This window comes from Haplochromis burtoni, unplaced genomic scaffold (assembly GCF_018398535.1).
Source record: "Haplochromis burtoni strain Fernald_Lab_line unplaced genomic scaffold, NCSU_Asbu1 Contig_1090, whole genome shotgun sequence".
Taxonomy (NCBI): domain Eukaryota; kingdom Metazoa; phylum Chordata; class Actinopteri; order Cichliformes; family Cichlidae; genus Haplochromis; species Haplochromis burtoni.
The window spans coordinates 48,913-66,105 of NW_024583451.1; the positions used below are offsets into that span (position 1 = coordinate 48,913).

Below are 17,193 nucleotides of genomic sequence, written 5' to 3' on the forward strand. Positions count from 1 at the left end.
ATATTGGTCGCTGATTTGTTTTTGTTTTGTTTTTGAATGTCAGAAATGTATATTTGTGAATGTGGAGATGTTATATTGGTTTCACTGGTAAAAATAAATCATTGAAATGGGTATATATTTGTTTTTGGTTAAGTTGCCTAATAATTCTGCACAGTAATAGTCACCTGCACACACAGATATCTCCCTAAAATAGCTAAAACTAAAAACAAACTAAAAACTACCAAAAACATTCAGCTTTGATATTAATGAGTTTTTTGGGTTCATTGAGAACATGGTTGTTGTTCAATAATAAAATTATTCCTCAAAGATACAACTTGCCTAATAATTCTGCACTCCCTGTATGCACACTGATATTCGCCTGTGGAAAACTTGTGATTTTTATTTCCTTTAGCAATGCGAAATTTGCAGTATTGGGCTGCATTTGTGACACAGTCAAGTTAGCTATCAATTGTGAGCCGCAGTGAGGCCAGCCGCCTCCTGTCCACCATATAAATTTTCTTGCACTTTTACAACTGCACCGATTCTCCTTCATTGCTGATCGCAAATGTAAGCTTGTGCAGACATAAAAACAAACATTGCACTGAAAGAGCCTGATTGCATCATATTCAAAAATTCATTAAAAGTCACCCTTAACAGTTGATGTGAAACTTTCAGATTTTTTCTCTCCTCTGGGCCAAGTTTCATCTCAAACTGCTTTCAGGTTTCACGTGTGCTCAAATTTAAAATCTTCAAAGGAATGTGATAACGTCCTGTTAGAAATGTTAGAAAATTATAACATCACATACAAATTTTATTAAAATTCATCTGTGACTGTAAACTAGGAATGGACTGATCCGATATTACGTATCGGTCCACTACTGACCTAAATTACTGGATCGGATATCGGAGAGAAATTAAAAATTTAATCCGATCCATTAAATATCACAAAAGCACCTCACAAAACTTGTCACAACATGACTTAACTTCGTTCATACCCTTACCACGTCGGAGCAGTGTGCGTCACGTGATAGAGCGGCTGCGCGAGACCTCTCGGCGGTCTGGTTGAAGCCTCACTACCAACCCGGCATTTCATCTCCGAGAAAGTGATCCCACAGAGAAGTAAAGCAAGTGTGTAAGTTCATCTCTGAATCTTTGTAAAGCATTCCCACGTTAAGCTTAACAACCGATATATGGAGCGACTGCCTCTTCTTGCTGCTACTTCAATCATGAAACTGATCAATGATCAGCTGATCGGCTTTTCTCTTGTTTGTTTTTGGCCCACTTTGCACCAGAAAGAGGAAACCAGCGGCTGAACAACAGCAGCACGTTTAAGCTTGATAAGCTGTTGTTAGAATTTATTTAATATTACTTTCTACACCAGGATCTTTTTCTACGTAGCTGACGCTGGTAACTGTGCAGGGGCGGATCTAGCAAAGTTTAGCCAGGGGGGCCGATAGGGCATTAACAGGGAAAAGGGGGCACAAAGACATACTTTTCTTTCTTATTCTCATTTAAAATGTTCGAGCTTTTAATAAATAATTATCTGAATCTTACACCCAAAGTTTTAATCTTAAAATATGCATAGAAGTCCATTACTGTATATAGTAACTGTTAAGTCTAATATACCCTAGTAAGCTATAGTACTTTTTCCTTTGGGAGATACCATCTGTGCAGTCTGCAGCATTCTGTTGAAGAAAGATGTTGAATCTATTTAATTATTGTAGAAAAATAATTGATTTTCTGTGCATTTCATTTATTGTAATTAACTCTGGGTGGTCTTGGGTCGATTTGCGGCTTTTTTCATTGTTCGTTTACACGCCATTTGCACTGTGTTGAATGGAATATAGCGAAAGTCTGCAAAAAAAAGTTTGGTCCCATTTACTGTTAAAATTTCAGTATGACTTCCGGAAATTAGCTTCAGTGGCTAAGCTAGCGAAAAACTCACACTATTGGGCTTAGTGGTCGATGTGCGCCCCATTGAAACCCATTATAAACGCTTTTTTTTATTGCAGAATTTTTAAAATTAGCGTCCGGGTGATGGCTTAACTTTCGGTTTCATTTTGCAGTACAGGCCTTAGAATTGTAATTTTTTTATTTGTCCACCGGGTGGCGCCCTTGCTTCACATTTGACCCCGGGCTGGAAAACAGCGGGCTGCTTAAACAGACCTGCGGGAAACGAAGCCTCATTTCCGGCGTGCAGCAGCGGCTTCGCCCGCTGATCGGGCGGGACCATTTTCGGCCCCTAGGACCGTTTGAGGATGCTTTTTTTTTTTAATCAACAGGAAATGACGTATTTGTTGTGACGTGGTACCGGAGTGTGTGTTGGAAAAAGGGATCCGACGCAACATGCCCCGGTCATCGTCGGGAGTTAACCCGGGAGGATGCACTGATTCGGCTTAAAGGAGGAGCATTTGCCGCCTGGAGACCATTTTCTGGTCCGGAAAAAAAAAATAAAGGCGATCGAAATGAAGGTTGGTGCCAATCTTTAGTCCATCTAAAGGCCTAATTATAATAACAATCAAATATTACTTCAAATGTTTTTTTTTTTAAATATTTCGTTTTGTTTTGGGGGGCTAAAAAAAACGGTGCGCTCATGTAATTAAACTGCGATTAAAAGGGTTAAAACCCCCGAAATATAATTAAAACTTTACATGGATAGTTCAGGGAGAAGTAGTTTTAAAAGATTGGCTAATTTAAAGTGGAATAAAATATTAATATATAAATTTTTTATAGCACTTTTTTGGGCGTGGTCGATTTGTGGCTCTAGGTCCGATAGTGTATGCATTTTTCTAGGACCCCCCAGAGGTTAATTTATTTTTTTACACACGTACATTAAATTAAAGTTGATTACGTCATCACGAGGCGGAGGGTGGTTCCCTTTTCTTTTTTTGCTGGGAGTTGGCAGCCCTATTAGTTAGGTTGTTTGATATTTCTGCTAAGTACTCTTTAAAATACCAGAATAGGAATGATGGTGCAGGTTTAAGTTTATTAGATCAGTGTTGCTGAACTATGAAATATTTTGGGTGCAGTGTATTTTTTGCATACAGGTATAAGAGAATAGCTTTAGTGTTGTTGTTTATTTAAACTTGAGTGTAAACTTATACAAAATGCAGCAACATATTAAAAACAGTTTTATTGATTAAAAATACACTATATCGGATTCATATTGGTATCGGCAGATATCCAAATTTATGATATTGTAACGTGCCATCTCTACTGTAAACATGAAATTGTCAGTGGACTACTCCTCTGGGTTACCTTCTCTACACGTGTGCCAGCTTTCATCACAAAATGCTGCAAGATTCCAGAGAAATTAAATTCAACAAGGTTATTTTAATAAACAAAACTTTACAAAAACAAAAATTCTATCTTGGATAGCTGACATGAAATTCTCCATAAATTCCACTCCTCCACAACTCACACTACATGTCTACAATGTTTCAGCTCCAACCATTGCAAATATTTCTCTTTTTCACCTTTATTGGAAAGTGTAGTCAAGACAGACAGCCTTGGAAAACAGCTCACGTGTCCATTAGTTTTAAAGGGCTGGATTAACCTAATCGATTTCTTAGTTAGAGTGGGTGCAACTGCCATTGCCCCAGCAGAAACAGTATTGAAGTCTATCCCAGTTTCCTATCACCTGGCCGTGGATCTCTAGGAACTTGAAGAAACTGGTCAGCTTGACTCCATGGCAGTTACATTGGGTCCAGAGTCTAAAAGAGCAGCTGCCGAGGAAAATAAATAAATAAATGAATAAATAATCCAGCTAGCCTCCATCTTCAACAGGTACAACATCATCCTGGACAAGCAAGAATTCCCTCCACTTGCAACGGACCTCCTCCTATGCTCTCACTCGTAACCATCACCCAGTTGTGAAATAGTGCACTCAGGATTGTTCTGCCTGGTCTGCAGATCATCTGAAGGTGAGTAGAGCAGCCCCATCTCATTAATCTCGGGCCACAGGTTCTCCCTCAGATAGGTCTACACACATCATCTAGCACAGGGGTGGGCAATCTCAGTCCACGAGGGCCGGTGTCCCTGCAGGTTTTAGATGTGTCCTCGAACCAACACAGCTGATTTAAATGGCTAAATTAGCTCCTCAACATGTCCTGAAGTTCTCCAGAGGCCTGGTAACTAACTAATCATGTGATTCAGGTGTGTTGACCCAAAGTGAGATCTAAAACCTGCAGGGACACCGGCCCTCGTGGACTGAGATTGCCCACCCCTGATCTAGCATCTCCGAAAAGTCTCTCTAAACCCTATCTATCCAAGGCGCCATAGTCTTGGACATTTTAGAGAATTTTCTTGGCAGACACAGGCACAAATGATATTCCAAAACAGCAGTCTGCAATACTGAAATGCACGCTTCTGCATCTTTTTGACACAGTAAAAAAAACTCTGCAATAGCGTTTTTATCTCTGACCCCACTCACACCTGTGGCCGTGGAATGGGGCAATAAAGCAAGGTGCTCAACCTCCACACCTGGTTTTCCTCCATCTCTATTGGCTTGATTTTGTTCTTAACAGAAATGTGGATGAAATCTGGAGAGTACGGTCTATTTGGTGAATTATGCCCTCCCACTTATGATTGTTTAATTCCCTCCAGAGAAAGTGGGCAGGGTGGAGGTTTGCCTGTAATATTTAACAGTTTAAATGCTCACCTATTAAGGTTGATAAAGTCTGTAGCTTTCAGGTGCTGCTTTTTAAAGCATAAAACACCTCCAAAATTTTGTTTTCTAAACCGTCAATAGTATTTTTATGTAATCATATTATTTTTGCTGGGGATTTTATCATTTATGTTAATGATCTTACTTGTTTCCCTTATCTTAATCCATTATCCCCAGAATAATGAAGTCTTTTGGTTTTAAACAGCATGTTGTTGGACCTACACATAACCATGGACATACTTTAGATGTTTGGGGAGGGTTTTGTTGTTGTTGTTGTTTTAAAAACACCTGACTTCAGTATTAACTCTATATTTTGAAACTGATTTGTTTATTTCTGGCCATTTATGTATTTAATTAGATCATGTTTCTTCTTTCTGTTTTCCAGGTGAACAGACAAATGAGGCCACGGTAGTACACTAACAGCATTTTAGTGAAGAGAAAAAAACCCAATGAAATGTCTGTGAAGGTTCTCAGTCATCCAGGTCATGGTAGTCTAAGGAGCTTGGAAAGAAAAGCATCTGGACTTCTTTAAGTTTCTTGAAGACATTTCACCTCTCATCTGAGAAAGAAGCCATCTATGTCCACTATGAACGACCATTTTAGAACAGAGGGGGTGGCTTACGACACCAACTGTCTGGTATCTATAATCCAGGGTTGAGATCCTTCCCAAACGCTGTTGCTCTGGGATGAGAAGTGAAAATGTCTTCAACAAACTCCAGAAAAGTCCAGACACTTTTGTTTCTAAGTCCCTTAAAATCTATGGTGAAGAGAAACCCCTTCACAACACCAACCAAATGAACAACACTCTCCAGGAGGAAGGTGTATCGCTATCCAAATCTACCATAAAGAGACTGCATGAAAGTAAATACAGAGGGTTCACTGCAAGGTGCAAGCCACTCATAAGCTTCAAAAATTGAAAGGCTAGATTGGACTGCTAAAAAACAACTAAAAAGCCAGCACATCTCTGAAAAGCATTCCTTGGACAGATGAGACCAAGATCAACTTCTATGAGAATGATGACAAGAAAAAAAGTATGAAGAAGATGCAGTTCATGATCCAAAGTATACCACATCATCTGTAAAACACGGCAGAGACAGTGTGATGGCTTGGGCGTGCATGGCTGCAGTGGCACTTGGACACTAGTTTTTAATGATGATGTGACTATGGCAGAAGCAGCTGAATTAATTCGGAGGTGTTCAGAGACAGACTGTCTGTTCGAATCCAGCTAAATGCAAACTAAAGTTTGCTGAAGTCAAACTGATTGGCCAGAAGTTTATTAAGGTAAAGAAGTGAAATAGTCCAAGTCCAACTGTCCCAGGCTCTGTGGGGCCGGGGGGCGCTGCTGCGCTGGGCCCCGGTCTGGATGGGCCTGGGCCCCCTTTCCCTGGCGGGTCGCGGAGTATGGGGGTGCCTACTGGGGTCAGCGGGGGAGCTGGCCCCAGGGAGGGGTCACCTGCCCCTCCCTTCCTTCCCTCCCCATCTCCAGCTGCCTCCCTCTTCCCGCTCCACCACAACCACCCACACATGCAGGGCCTTGGAGTAGGGGTATGTCACCAGGGTGCAGAGGAGGCTACCCCCCCCGTCCCCTTCTGGCTGCCTCTGCCTCAATTTTATCCCACAACTTAGACATTCACATTACTCACACTCTCATTACACATACATATAGGATCTTGGGGGTGGGCACGATACACGGAGTCCAAATTACCATCAGGGTGTACACCTCACCCCTGGCGTCGTTGCCCACCTCTCAATTTTGAATACACGTAGACATTGAGGGCTAGCAGGAGGGACTATGCGCTTACCTGCTGCTCTCTGGCAGGTAGCTCCATGCCCTCCTGGGTTTTAATGCACCTTAGAACACACATGCATCAACACTACAATGAGCGGGTGGAGGGAGGTTTGGAGTCTTCTCTCACCCCCATTCTCTGCGGCCTGCTGGAGCGGGGGGGCTAGGAGGAGTTGGCCGTCCGACTGCGGTCTGGAGTGTGGGGCCTCCCTGCTGCTGCGGAGTCGGGGCGGTCTGCCTCTCCCCACCGCAGGGAAAAGGGTAACACCACCTGGGTCTGGGTGCAGTTCCCCCCTCCAGGGGCAAGGGTACCTAGACCCGGTTCGTAGAGTACGCTTGGGGAGTGTGATCGTGTGTACAGCGTCTCTTTATGTCTGTCTCCACGTTGGTTGAGTGTGGAGTAAGTGCATATGAGAGCATGAGGGTGGGAATGGATGTTTGTGTCTGTGTGTGCCTGTATGTCTGTGTCTATATGTCAGGTTGGGTATCAGGCGCCACCTCTCTGGGGACATCTCAGGCCCTCCAAGGTTTGGAGGCCTATCTCCCCCACCACCACTTCCCCTGCCAGTGGCGGACTCCCTCAGACATCGGTGCGTTGGTGGTTCTTTGTGTCCGGGGATGGGCGTCCAGGTACACACCGGCTCACTCCTTGGCGGCCGCTTATCGGGGCCTGGAGCCTGGGGCTCGCTCGGGCCACTTCGGAGGTGGGGTGCCCCCGGCCTCTCGGCCTGGGGCTCGGTCACTCAGGCACAGCTGGCTGCCGGCGGAGCTCACGGGCGCGTCACTGCAACTCCCCCTGGCTTCTGCTCCGCGGCTGCTGAGTGAGCCCTCATCTGGGACTCTCCTCAGCTCTTTCTGGGACAGTGGCGCGGCTGCCCCTCTGTTGGTCTTCCTTGGTCTCTTGTGTTCTGGGGGCCTCTGGATGTCTGGAGTTTTGATCTCCTCCATACCTGCTTCATGCCCTGGAGGACGGGGCTGTGGCCCCCCCACACTCCCTAGCAGATCATTACATGGAGAAACCTTTGGAATGCAAGCATGCTGATCCACACAGGTATGCACACAGGTGTACACACGGGTATTCACAGACGCGGACTACAGCTTTCTTGGCTGCTGCCTCAAAGCACATTGTGCGCTGTCTATCTTGCGTGCTGCACAATATCGTTTATTATTTAGTATCTACTGATATCTACTGCTAGCTAGTTTATTGTGATGGTGCTGTTTTTTTTATTATGTTGCTCTTTGTTGTTTGCTTTCTCTTCTGTTTTTTTTCTCCATACAGGTGACCCAGGTGTTTTGTTTGTTTGTTTTTTTCTTTCTTCCCCCCCTTCTCACCGTCTCTTCTCCCCTTTGGTTTTCTTTCTCTCCCTCTCTTTCTTTCATTCTTTCTCCCTGTCCTATCCCCCAGTCATGTCTGTCCCGTTTGTAGCAACTGAAAATAAAATAAATTCATAATTATAATAAAGGTCAATCAAATGGACCAATATGGCAAGGCCATGATGATCCACTTGGTAAAATAAATCCGCTTGGCATCTTTCTTGGCCTTAAGACAACAATTCTGATGGCTAAAGATCCAAACGGGACACACAAAAAAAAAAAAAAGAAATAGTCCAAGTCAGTCACCTGATCTTAACCCAAATAATTATGCATTTCACTAGTTAAACACTAAACTTCAGACAAAGAGTCTCACAAACAAACAGCAAATGAAAGCTGCTGCAATAAAGGCCTGGTAGAGCATTAAAGAGGAGGAAACCCAGCATCTGGTGATGTCCATGAGTTCAAAACTTCAGGCTGTCATTCCCAGCAAAGGGCTTTCAACCAAGTATTAGAAATTAACATTTTATTTTCAGTTATTTAATTCATTCAATTAGTTTTAAGCCCGTGAAATGAAAAGATTGTGTTAAAATGTGTTTTATTTTCTCACATTTTTATACAATTTTTTTGTTCAACTCACTAAATTAAGGCTGAAATCTGAACTTCAACTGCATCTGAGCAGAACAACAGTTTAAAAAAAAAAGTTGCCTCTGTCCAAATATTTATGGACCAACTATTTCTCAACATTAATTACTGCTAATAAGCACAGCCAGAGAGTTCTTTAACACAGCGGACCGTCTCTTAAATAACACAAATTTTAATCAGATTCAAAGTGGGAAGTTAACTTTAACTTTATGAATTTTAAACCTATTTTAAGGATAAAATTAAACCCATAAAATACAAAACATTAGCCCCTGATTCTTTTATCAGTGTCACCTACCCTACCCCTACAATAACATTTTATCTTCATTTATACCAACCTCTTTAGATGAGCTTTTAAATACTGTGACTGACATTGACACAACAATCAACCATCACATTTTGATAGAGAGGCATGGGTTAGTATATCTGGGACAGCTCTGCAATGGTTAAGATAATTTCAGAAAAATTGCAAATTTTCTGTTTCCACTAGTGACCAAGGGTCACTGAATTATGGAGTCCCCCATAATTCCAACCCCCCAAAACTCATACTTGCAGGCTGTTGATGTAGAAATTTTCTCCTTATGAATGTAATGCCAGCACCTGTTCAGCAGGTGTCATCTGACCTGAAGACTGCAGCCTAGGGATGGGCGATATGGCCTAAAATTCATATCGCAATCTAATGGGCGATTGTGGCTCAAGAGTTGGGAGTTCGCCTTGTAATCGGAAGGTTGCTGGTTCGAGCCCCGGCTTGGACAGTCTCGGTCGTTGTGTCCTTGGGCAAGACACTTCACCCGTTGCCTACTGGTGGTGGTCAGAGGGCCCGGTGGCGCCAGTGTCCGGCAGCCTCGCCTCTGTCAGTGCGCCCCAGGGTGGCTGTGGCTACAATGTAGCTTGCCATCACCAGTGTGTGGATGACTGGATATGTAAAGCGCTTTGGGGTCCTTAGGGACTAGTAAAGCGCTATATAAATACAGGCCATTTAATTTGAAGCATGTGCGGTAACGATATATATCGCGATATATTCTTTTCTTCTGTATAACGTATTTTCCACACTATAAGGACTTAAAATCCTTTAATTTTCTCAAAAATCGAGAGTGTGCCTTATGTATGAATTCTGGTTGTGCTTACTGACCTCGAACAGATTTTGGCTGCAGAAATCTGTTAAAAATGTTTTAGTACAACTTTGGTAAGCCGCACTGCTTGATGGATGTCAGAGCATTACGGCTGCCGTAGTGAGGAGCTTCGCGGAGTAATCTGGGTCCAAAACTCCGTCCTTCAGGTCCCAAAGTCAAACGAACACTAGAGTTAAAAACGGTCTAAATTCTTTCATCTTTAATAAAATCATCAGCGTTGCTGCTTTAGGTGTAACAATTAAGTTTTACATCCAGGCATCCATGAAAACAGAATTTATTAAATTTAACGGAGTTAGAAGTTAACAGGAAGTTAGCTCGCTAGTTTCACACCTAAACATTTCATACATGTTCTGACTGAGATTTTTGAAACTAATTCAAACGTACAGCTCTGCTACACTTCCAACATAAATGAAGACAGAAAACTAAACAGCAGTGGTGTTTGCAGGGTTACTGAAGTTGGACTAGCCTGGTATATAATGTTGTGCTACGTGATTGCTAGCGACACAGCTATGTTAGCATAACATTAGCACAGTGAAGCTGGAGGATGAACGCCAACTTTTTTTCCACTCAATAAAAGTTAACGTGAGGGATTCTGGTGGTCAGGGACAAATGCAATCGCATAGCAGGATGCTATACACGGGCCAAACTTCAGTCAGGAGAACAACTGAGATTATTCATCCACAATACGAGGTTAGTTATTAATATACTGCAACAACATGGGAACAGAAGCAGCTGCGAGAGAATTCAACATTAATGAATCAATGTTACGGAAGTGGAGGAAGCGCAGTTTTTGGCTTTCCCCATATTTCAAAAGTGCTTCATCTCTTTGCTGTGACTGTCGCCCGCCATAATTTGCAGATGATAATGGTTGTAGCCGCTGCGATGCTTTCGACCAAAACAGGCGCAGCTTGATGACATCATCAACATGCGCTATCGCGATAGAGCGATATAGTCAAAATCTCTATCGTTGGCCAAATTTATATCGTTTATATCGTATATCGTTTATATTGCCCACCCCTACTGCAGCCCATTTAGTTTGAACAAATTGTGTTTGTAATTGTGACAAAGAAGTTACATTTAAGGGTGACATATTAGACTACTACAGGTTCAGAATGAATACAGCTGTTGCATTATGCCTCTCTCATCTGGATATTTGCTGTTTCTTAATGACCTTATGTGAGTATAACTACATGCCGCCGACCTTTGCTCTGCGGTGGATTCTGGCTGCGGTCTCGGAGAACATTAATCTCGTAGACTGCTCCATAAGGTTCAAACAGTTCACGAAGCTGCTCTTCCGACCAAGACCGGGGAATCTGTCCAACAAACATTTTAATGGCATCAATATCTGGTTGGTCAGGGTGGTCCAGGGACCCATTCATCTTCTTCCCACTAGAAAGACAGACAACCGTCCATTAAATTGGAGCTAGAAACAAACTTAAAAGTATGCATTAAACAATAGTGTACATGTACAACATTTATCGATTAGGGTCTGACAGAAAGTGGCTATGGTCACATTTTCACACATTTCTCTAAAATCACCTCTGATTAGGAGCATAAATGACTGATTGTGGTTTTTACTGATTAATTCTGTGAATACTCACGAAAGGGACACAAAATATGTTAATTGAATTAATTTCACTTTAATTTTACTCATCTGGCACCAAATCACAACAGCAGTCATCTCAAGGCGCTTAGGGCATTCGCCTCTTTGTTAGATACACTTGATCAACGACACATTAATGCAAATAACTAGTGAGCCAATCACATGGTAGCAACTCAATGCAGTCCAGCATGTAGACAGAGTCGAGATGATGCACTGAAGTTCAAACCAGGCAACAGAATGGTGAGGAAAAGTTATTTAAGTGACTTAATGTGGACGGTTTTTGATGCTGCTGTTCTAAGTATTTCAGATACTGCTAATTTGCTCAATCACCTCTAAGTTATAGAGAATGGTCTAAAAAATTTAAATATCCAGTGAGCGGCAGTTTTGTGGGTGAAAATTTCTTGTTTATGCCTGAGATCAGGGCAGAATAGTCAGGCTGCTTCAATCTGATACGAAGCCAACATTAATTCAATAACAAGCCCACTAAGGTAAACAACCGTGATATTAAGAAGTCCATCTGTGAACACATAACACGCCTAATCTTGGAAGAAATGGGTTAAGGCAGCGGAAAACCATGCCAGGTGCCACTCCTATCAGATAAGAACAAAACAAGAACAAGGAAACTGAAGCAATTCTAATGGTCTGTTGAGTCAATGTCTGCTGTGAACGGTAGGGTCAGAATTTGGTGTAAACAACATGAAAACATTAATCAGTCCTGTTTTGTATCATGCACTCAGGCTGGTGGCAGGGCAGCGGTGTGGAGGATATATTCCTCGTCTCAACCGAGTATTGTTTGAAAGAAAGTGCTTTTTTCAGTCTGAAGACCAGAAGCTGCTGCTGGCCTTCTACCACTCCTCAGTGGAGGGCATGCTCTCTTACTGCCTGGGAGTTTGGTACACAGGGGCCAATACTGAGAGCAGGAAGGCTGCACAGAGGGTTATTAACAATGCCCCAAAAGGCAGCCCTCTGCCAGCCCTGGAGGCCATTGCCAGATCCTCCTGTCTCAGGAAAAACAGGGTCATCACAGGGGACCTTGCACGCTGCCCACCCATTTTACACGCTGCCCTGTGGGGCTTTTTCCTATCCTGAATATTTATTATTACTTATTAATTAATGCATAAGTACTTCTTATGTGATTTCAAATGGAATAAGCGATAGAACACTCAATTACTAAAATAATCAAAGCACTACAGATTATTACCTGTACTAGCCTTACAATGCACTAAGGAATTTTTAATGTCTAATTAAGCTGCGCTGGCTTTTGCGATCTCACACCATCTTTATCAGGTTATGTACAGAAAAGTTCAGGCTGCACTATGCCAGTAACATACACATAGTGGACTCCTGCTTAAATACAAATTCCAATATTGACAATAATCTGGACTTTTTTTCCAGGGAAGACTTTTTGCTGAAATTTTAAGGAACCCATGTAGTGAAAGACCTACAAGCTCGTTTTTTTTGTTAAACAGAATGCATATTTGATGGAGCGCATAATTTGTTTTTTTTAAGTATTTATTTTTAACTCTTTCACTATAAAAGGAAATACAGCTTTAAATAAAAGCATATACATAGACTGCCGACACAAACACTGAATGTCTTGTATATATATAACAAAAAAAAAAAGATGTTGAAATCGGGACTTCTGAGGAATTTCACTATCTTGTAGTACACATATTTATTGCTAAATGTACACTCCACTACAATTCTTTCCAGCTGACTTCAAGAGGCACCTGGAATAATGAACCTGGCTAGGAAGGGTTACTTACACAGGACTAGCATTTAAAGAGCAATGGTCCACCATCATCTCTGGGAGAAAATCCAGCTTAAAAGAAGCCATGCTGATAAAACCTGTATCTTTCTTCTTCTTCAGCACAATGGAAGTAAACTCACAAGGCGATCAGAAGGTAGAGGCAAACTCCAGATTGCACACTTGCTGTTAAGTCCCCGAGGACTGGTGTCATAGGGCAGCAGTGTGCAAAAAACCAGAGGGAAAAAAATAAACCAATCCACATGAAAACCCGTGTGTTTGAACACAAAAACAAACCAAAAAAAAAATAAATCAAGTAAAGGGACACTTATGTTTGAGATGAAAGAAGAACAAAAACGTCAGAGACAAACTGGCAGGCCTTCAGGTTAGCTTACCAGGCTCTGGGACAGAGACTAAAAACTGCATGTAGTTCATGGAAACAGAGGGATGCTGGGATAACTGGGACTAGAGTGCGTAATAGCCATATGAATGACCACAATCAAAGTGCTGATGATCCAGGGCCTTTGTGAACATTTCTCCTAGGCCAGCAAATCTGGCTGCAGCGTCAGATAAACAAGGTGTCAAATTGATGGTGATAAGGCCCAGTGGTCAGAGGGAATGAAAAGGGGAGTGAATAGTACTCCCCAGCCAGCAGCTAATCCCTGGACTAGCTACACCAAGAGTAACAATTAGGTTCCGGCCTGAGGGGCCCGTGTTTTCGCTGTTGTCTTACATGCTGCACAGGTCGGTGTGTGATTTTTGTGTGTAAAGATATACATGAACCAATATCAAATAACGCCTTTGTGTGTGCAGCCTAAACTCACAGCTACACACAAACAATTAAGTTCACCAAGGGTTACACTGGAAAATAGTTATATCAAGGGACATACAGTTTACTGACATGTTATAATTTAATATAAAAACATGCTTTGACCCACGTAAGTCCTCAACAAAGAAACAAAAAAAAGACACTGTTAGTTGAGCACAACTATATTAATACAGTGACAAACAAACCAGGCAATAATTTACTACAAATTTAACAAAAATAAACAGACCGAATCTGCAAAAGGCAGCATTTGACCTCTGTGCCTTCATTTCGACACAATGTAAGACAGTACACATTTTCCTCCACTGTCTAAAAGACAAATTGGATCAGATTAAAACACACCCGTCTGTTATTCCTTACATATGCTGCACTCTGCATGGGCGTCTTCACTTTTCCCCTCCAGCAAGGCACAGTGCCTTTGTTTACATACGCACACGGCGTTGACGCAGAATGAGAAGAGCAAAAGTGGATCGTTGAATGAAACGGATGAACCAGAACTGGTTTGTAAAAATGCTGCAACTTCACTGGTGTGGAACTGGTTTAGCTTTCGTCCGTCAGATAGACAACAAAGCGCTATTTTTGGTAGAGCATGCTACCGGGCCGTCGTTATTACCGTGTTGTTTGGAAAATACGGCGCACTTAAAATCATCCTTTGATTTTTCTGAAAGTCGACAGAGCCCCTTATAATCCTGTGTGCCTTATGTATGAACTCTGGTTGTGTTTACTGACCTCGAAACGATTTTATGTAAAGTATTTTGTCTTGTGTCAATTATATCGTCAGTTATATCGTTACCGCAAATTTTCAACTGTATATCGTGATAAATATTTTTGGTCATATCGCCCTGCTCTACTGGAGAGAAGATAAGATAAGATAACCTTTATTAGTCCCACACGTGGGAAATTTGTTTTGTCACAGCAGGAAGTGGACAGTGCAAAAGAACCCACGAAAACACAGGAGAACATGCAAACTCCACACAGAAAGATGATGGTGGAATTAGGACTGGGCGATATATCGAGTTTTTAAATATATCGATATATTTTTATACGAGACATGAGATGTGACAATATCGTTTATATTGATATAGTCTATGTTACATTATAATTATACTTGTGGAACCGCAAGTTTGCCTCTCTTTCGTCCACTTTTGTCTCTACGCTGCGTTACTCTGCCTCGCCTCTCTCCTTCACTGAACACAACTCCCCCTCCCCCATCGCTTCACCTGCAGGCAACGACAAGATGGAGATGGCAGCTATCAAAGAGGAGCTGGTCGATAAAAAAGAAAACATTTGGAGATTACCATTTTAGTGCTGCACCGTTACTCTCGTTAAAATGATACCATAACACCATAACCGTATTAACGCGGAAAATCTCCGTTAACGAGTTACCGCGGCATGCCCCATGCGTGGAGCATCAACACGTTAGCGTTGCGGTTAGTGTCAGCGGTTACCTCGTTAATGTGTTGACGCCGTGCAGCTAGCACTACTAGTATTTTCACCTCTCCAAAAGTTGATTCTGTTCATCTGGACGTAGCATTTTGTGGGAGAAAGGTTTCGTCACTCATCCAAGTGACTTTAAATTTGCATAATGACTGAAACCAGCCCACTGAAGGAACAATGGGCTGGGAGGTCAGTTCCTTAATCATAATTATGCAAATTCTCATGACCATTGATCAACAACCACTGACCAAAACCCACTGATCAATGGCCATGAGTCCCATTCACAGAGAGCTGGGGAATGGCTGCAATCACAGCATTGTAAGATGGTGACAGATGTACCCTTAGGCCCCCTCCTCCATTCAGAGATGGTCTTTCCCTTTTCACGTAAATGGCCTCCTTGACTCCGCCCTCAAACCAGCGTTAAAGGTGTGAGCATCACAGCAGATTCCTTTGTGTCAAAATAACTGAGGGTAAAATACAGAAAAATATGAAGGCGGTTTTCTTGGTCAGCTTTGATGTGCATAATCAATATGAGATAATAAATGTGTGATTTCAACAAACTGTGAGTATATCTGAAGTGCTTGTATTAATGGGTGTGAATCAGTGAATGAGGCATAATAAAGCACTTTGAGCGAAAATATGACAATATATAATGATGCCCTTTCTTTTTTACTTTATCTGTGACTTAAATGCTGTGATATTTACATTAGTTATTACGACAGGCTAGCTGAACATAAGGATTCCTATCAGGCCATGATGCCCTTAGAGGGCCGCTTAGAGCTGCTTAGAGGGCTGCTGAAGCACCGCCACACCAACTCCGTGCTGCTGCTCCATATCGTGGTCTAAACCAATGAGAGATAGTCAATAGCGGAACCTCTCAGATGTTGATGCCCAAGGTAAGATGTTCAGATACTGAGATCTTCAGTTCGAAGTCTTTGAGGCACTTTTAATTTGGACTTCCTTTTCATTTTATATATCTTGAGACATTTTAAGTTTCAATTTCAGCTCAGTGAAGCACTTTAAGCACAGGAACTTTTTCATTACCGTATTCTTCGGACTATAAGGCGCACTTAATATCCTTTGTTTTCTGTTTTTTTTATGTGCATTAAAGCTATATAAACATTTTACAGTGCAAATGCAAATTCCTTGCTGACAGTTTAACCAAAAGGCATTTCCAGTGGAAACTGGCCGACATATCCTCAGCATAACCATGTATAATATCCACAAAACTTAAAAAGAGGTTATACACACACACACACACAATGCACAAGACTCCCGACTACGGCAGCCGTAATGCTACGATAATCCATCAAGCGGTGCGGCTTCGTAGCTTAGCAAAGTTGTACTAAAACATTTTTGACAGATTTTTCAGCGCCGTGTTCATAAAATCAGTTCGGTAATAACGACGGCCCGCTTGCATGCTCTACCAAAAAAATGTGCTTTGTTGTGTATCTGACGGACGAAAGACAAACCAGTTCCGCACCACTGAAGCTGCAGCATTTTTACAAACCAATTCTGGTTCACCTGTTTCATTCAACGATCCACTTTCGCCCCTTCTCATTCACTGTCGCCGCCATGTGCGTATGAAAACAAAGGCACTGCGCATGCGCGTTTTACCCATATTCTATCGCGATATTTCATTGTATTATCATTGCCTCACATTATACCGGTATTACCGTTGAACAATATGATATGGCCCAGCCCTACTGGAGCCTCACAGAGTAATATGTGCTTCAACATAATATTACCATATTGTGTGTGTATAGGGACCTCAAAATGGCACCTGTTAAGAGACATGCTGCTGTGACAGAATTTAACATTAATGAATCAATGGTACAGAAGTGGAGGAATGAGTTGAGTAAAGTTTGACTTATCTGACTGTTTGGTTTCATGCGCCTTATTATCTGGTGCACTTTAGGGTCCAAAAAATATGGTAACTTATCTTTCTTGTAGAAATGTGCTCCAAATAAAGAACAAGATTGTTAGTTAATCCTTTACAAATCAATGTTGCCAGTGTGGACTAGAGATGGCACGATACCACTTTTTTATGTCCGATACCGATA

The 17,193-nt window shown here is 42.0% G+C and overlaps 1 protein-coding gene across 7 annotated transcripts in view; it reads right to left on the bottom strand.

Annotated features, from left to right (window-relative positions):
- The window catches only part of celf1 (cugbp, Elav-like family member 1), a 69,696-nt gene that overhangs the window by 43,918 nt on the left and 8,585 nt on the right, over window positions 1-17,193 (bottom strand). For 3 of the 7 annotated variants that reach the window (XM_042216511.1, XM_042216510.1, XM_005951786.3), the window contains exons 1-2: window positions 12,887-14,201; window positions 10,719-10,906 (exon numbers count right to left, since the gene is read on the bottom strand). The exons of 1 other annotated variant lie outside the window; for it this stretch is intronic. In XM_042216511.1, coding sequence (XP_042072445.1) covers window positions 10,719-10,906; window positions 12,887-12,957 — 259 coding nt within the window. In that variant the 5' untranslated portion in view covers window positions 12,958-14,201. Of the gene's footprint in view, window positions 1-10,718; window positions 10,907-12,886; window positions 14,202-17,193 lie in introns of those variants that run through there. 3 more of the 7 variants (XM_042216509.1, XM_014330896.2, XM_042216512.1) reach the window with 3 other exon arrangements.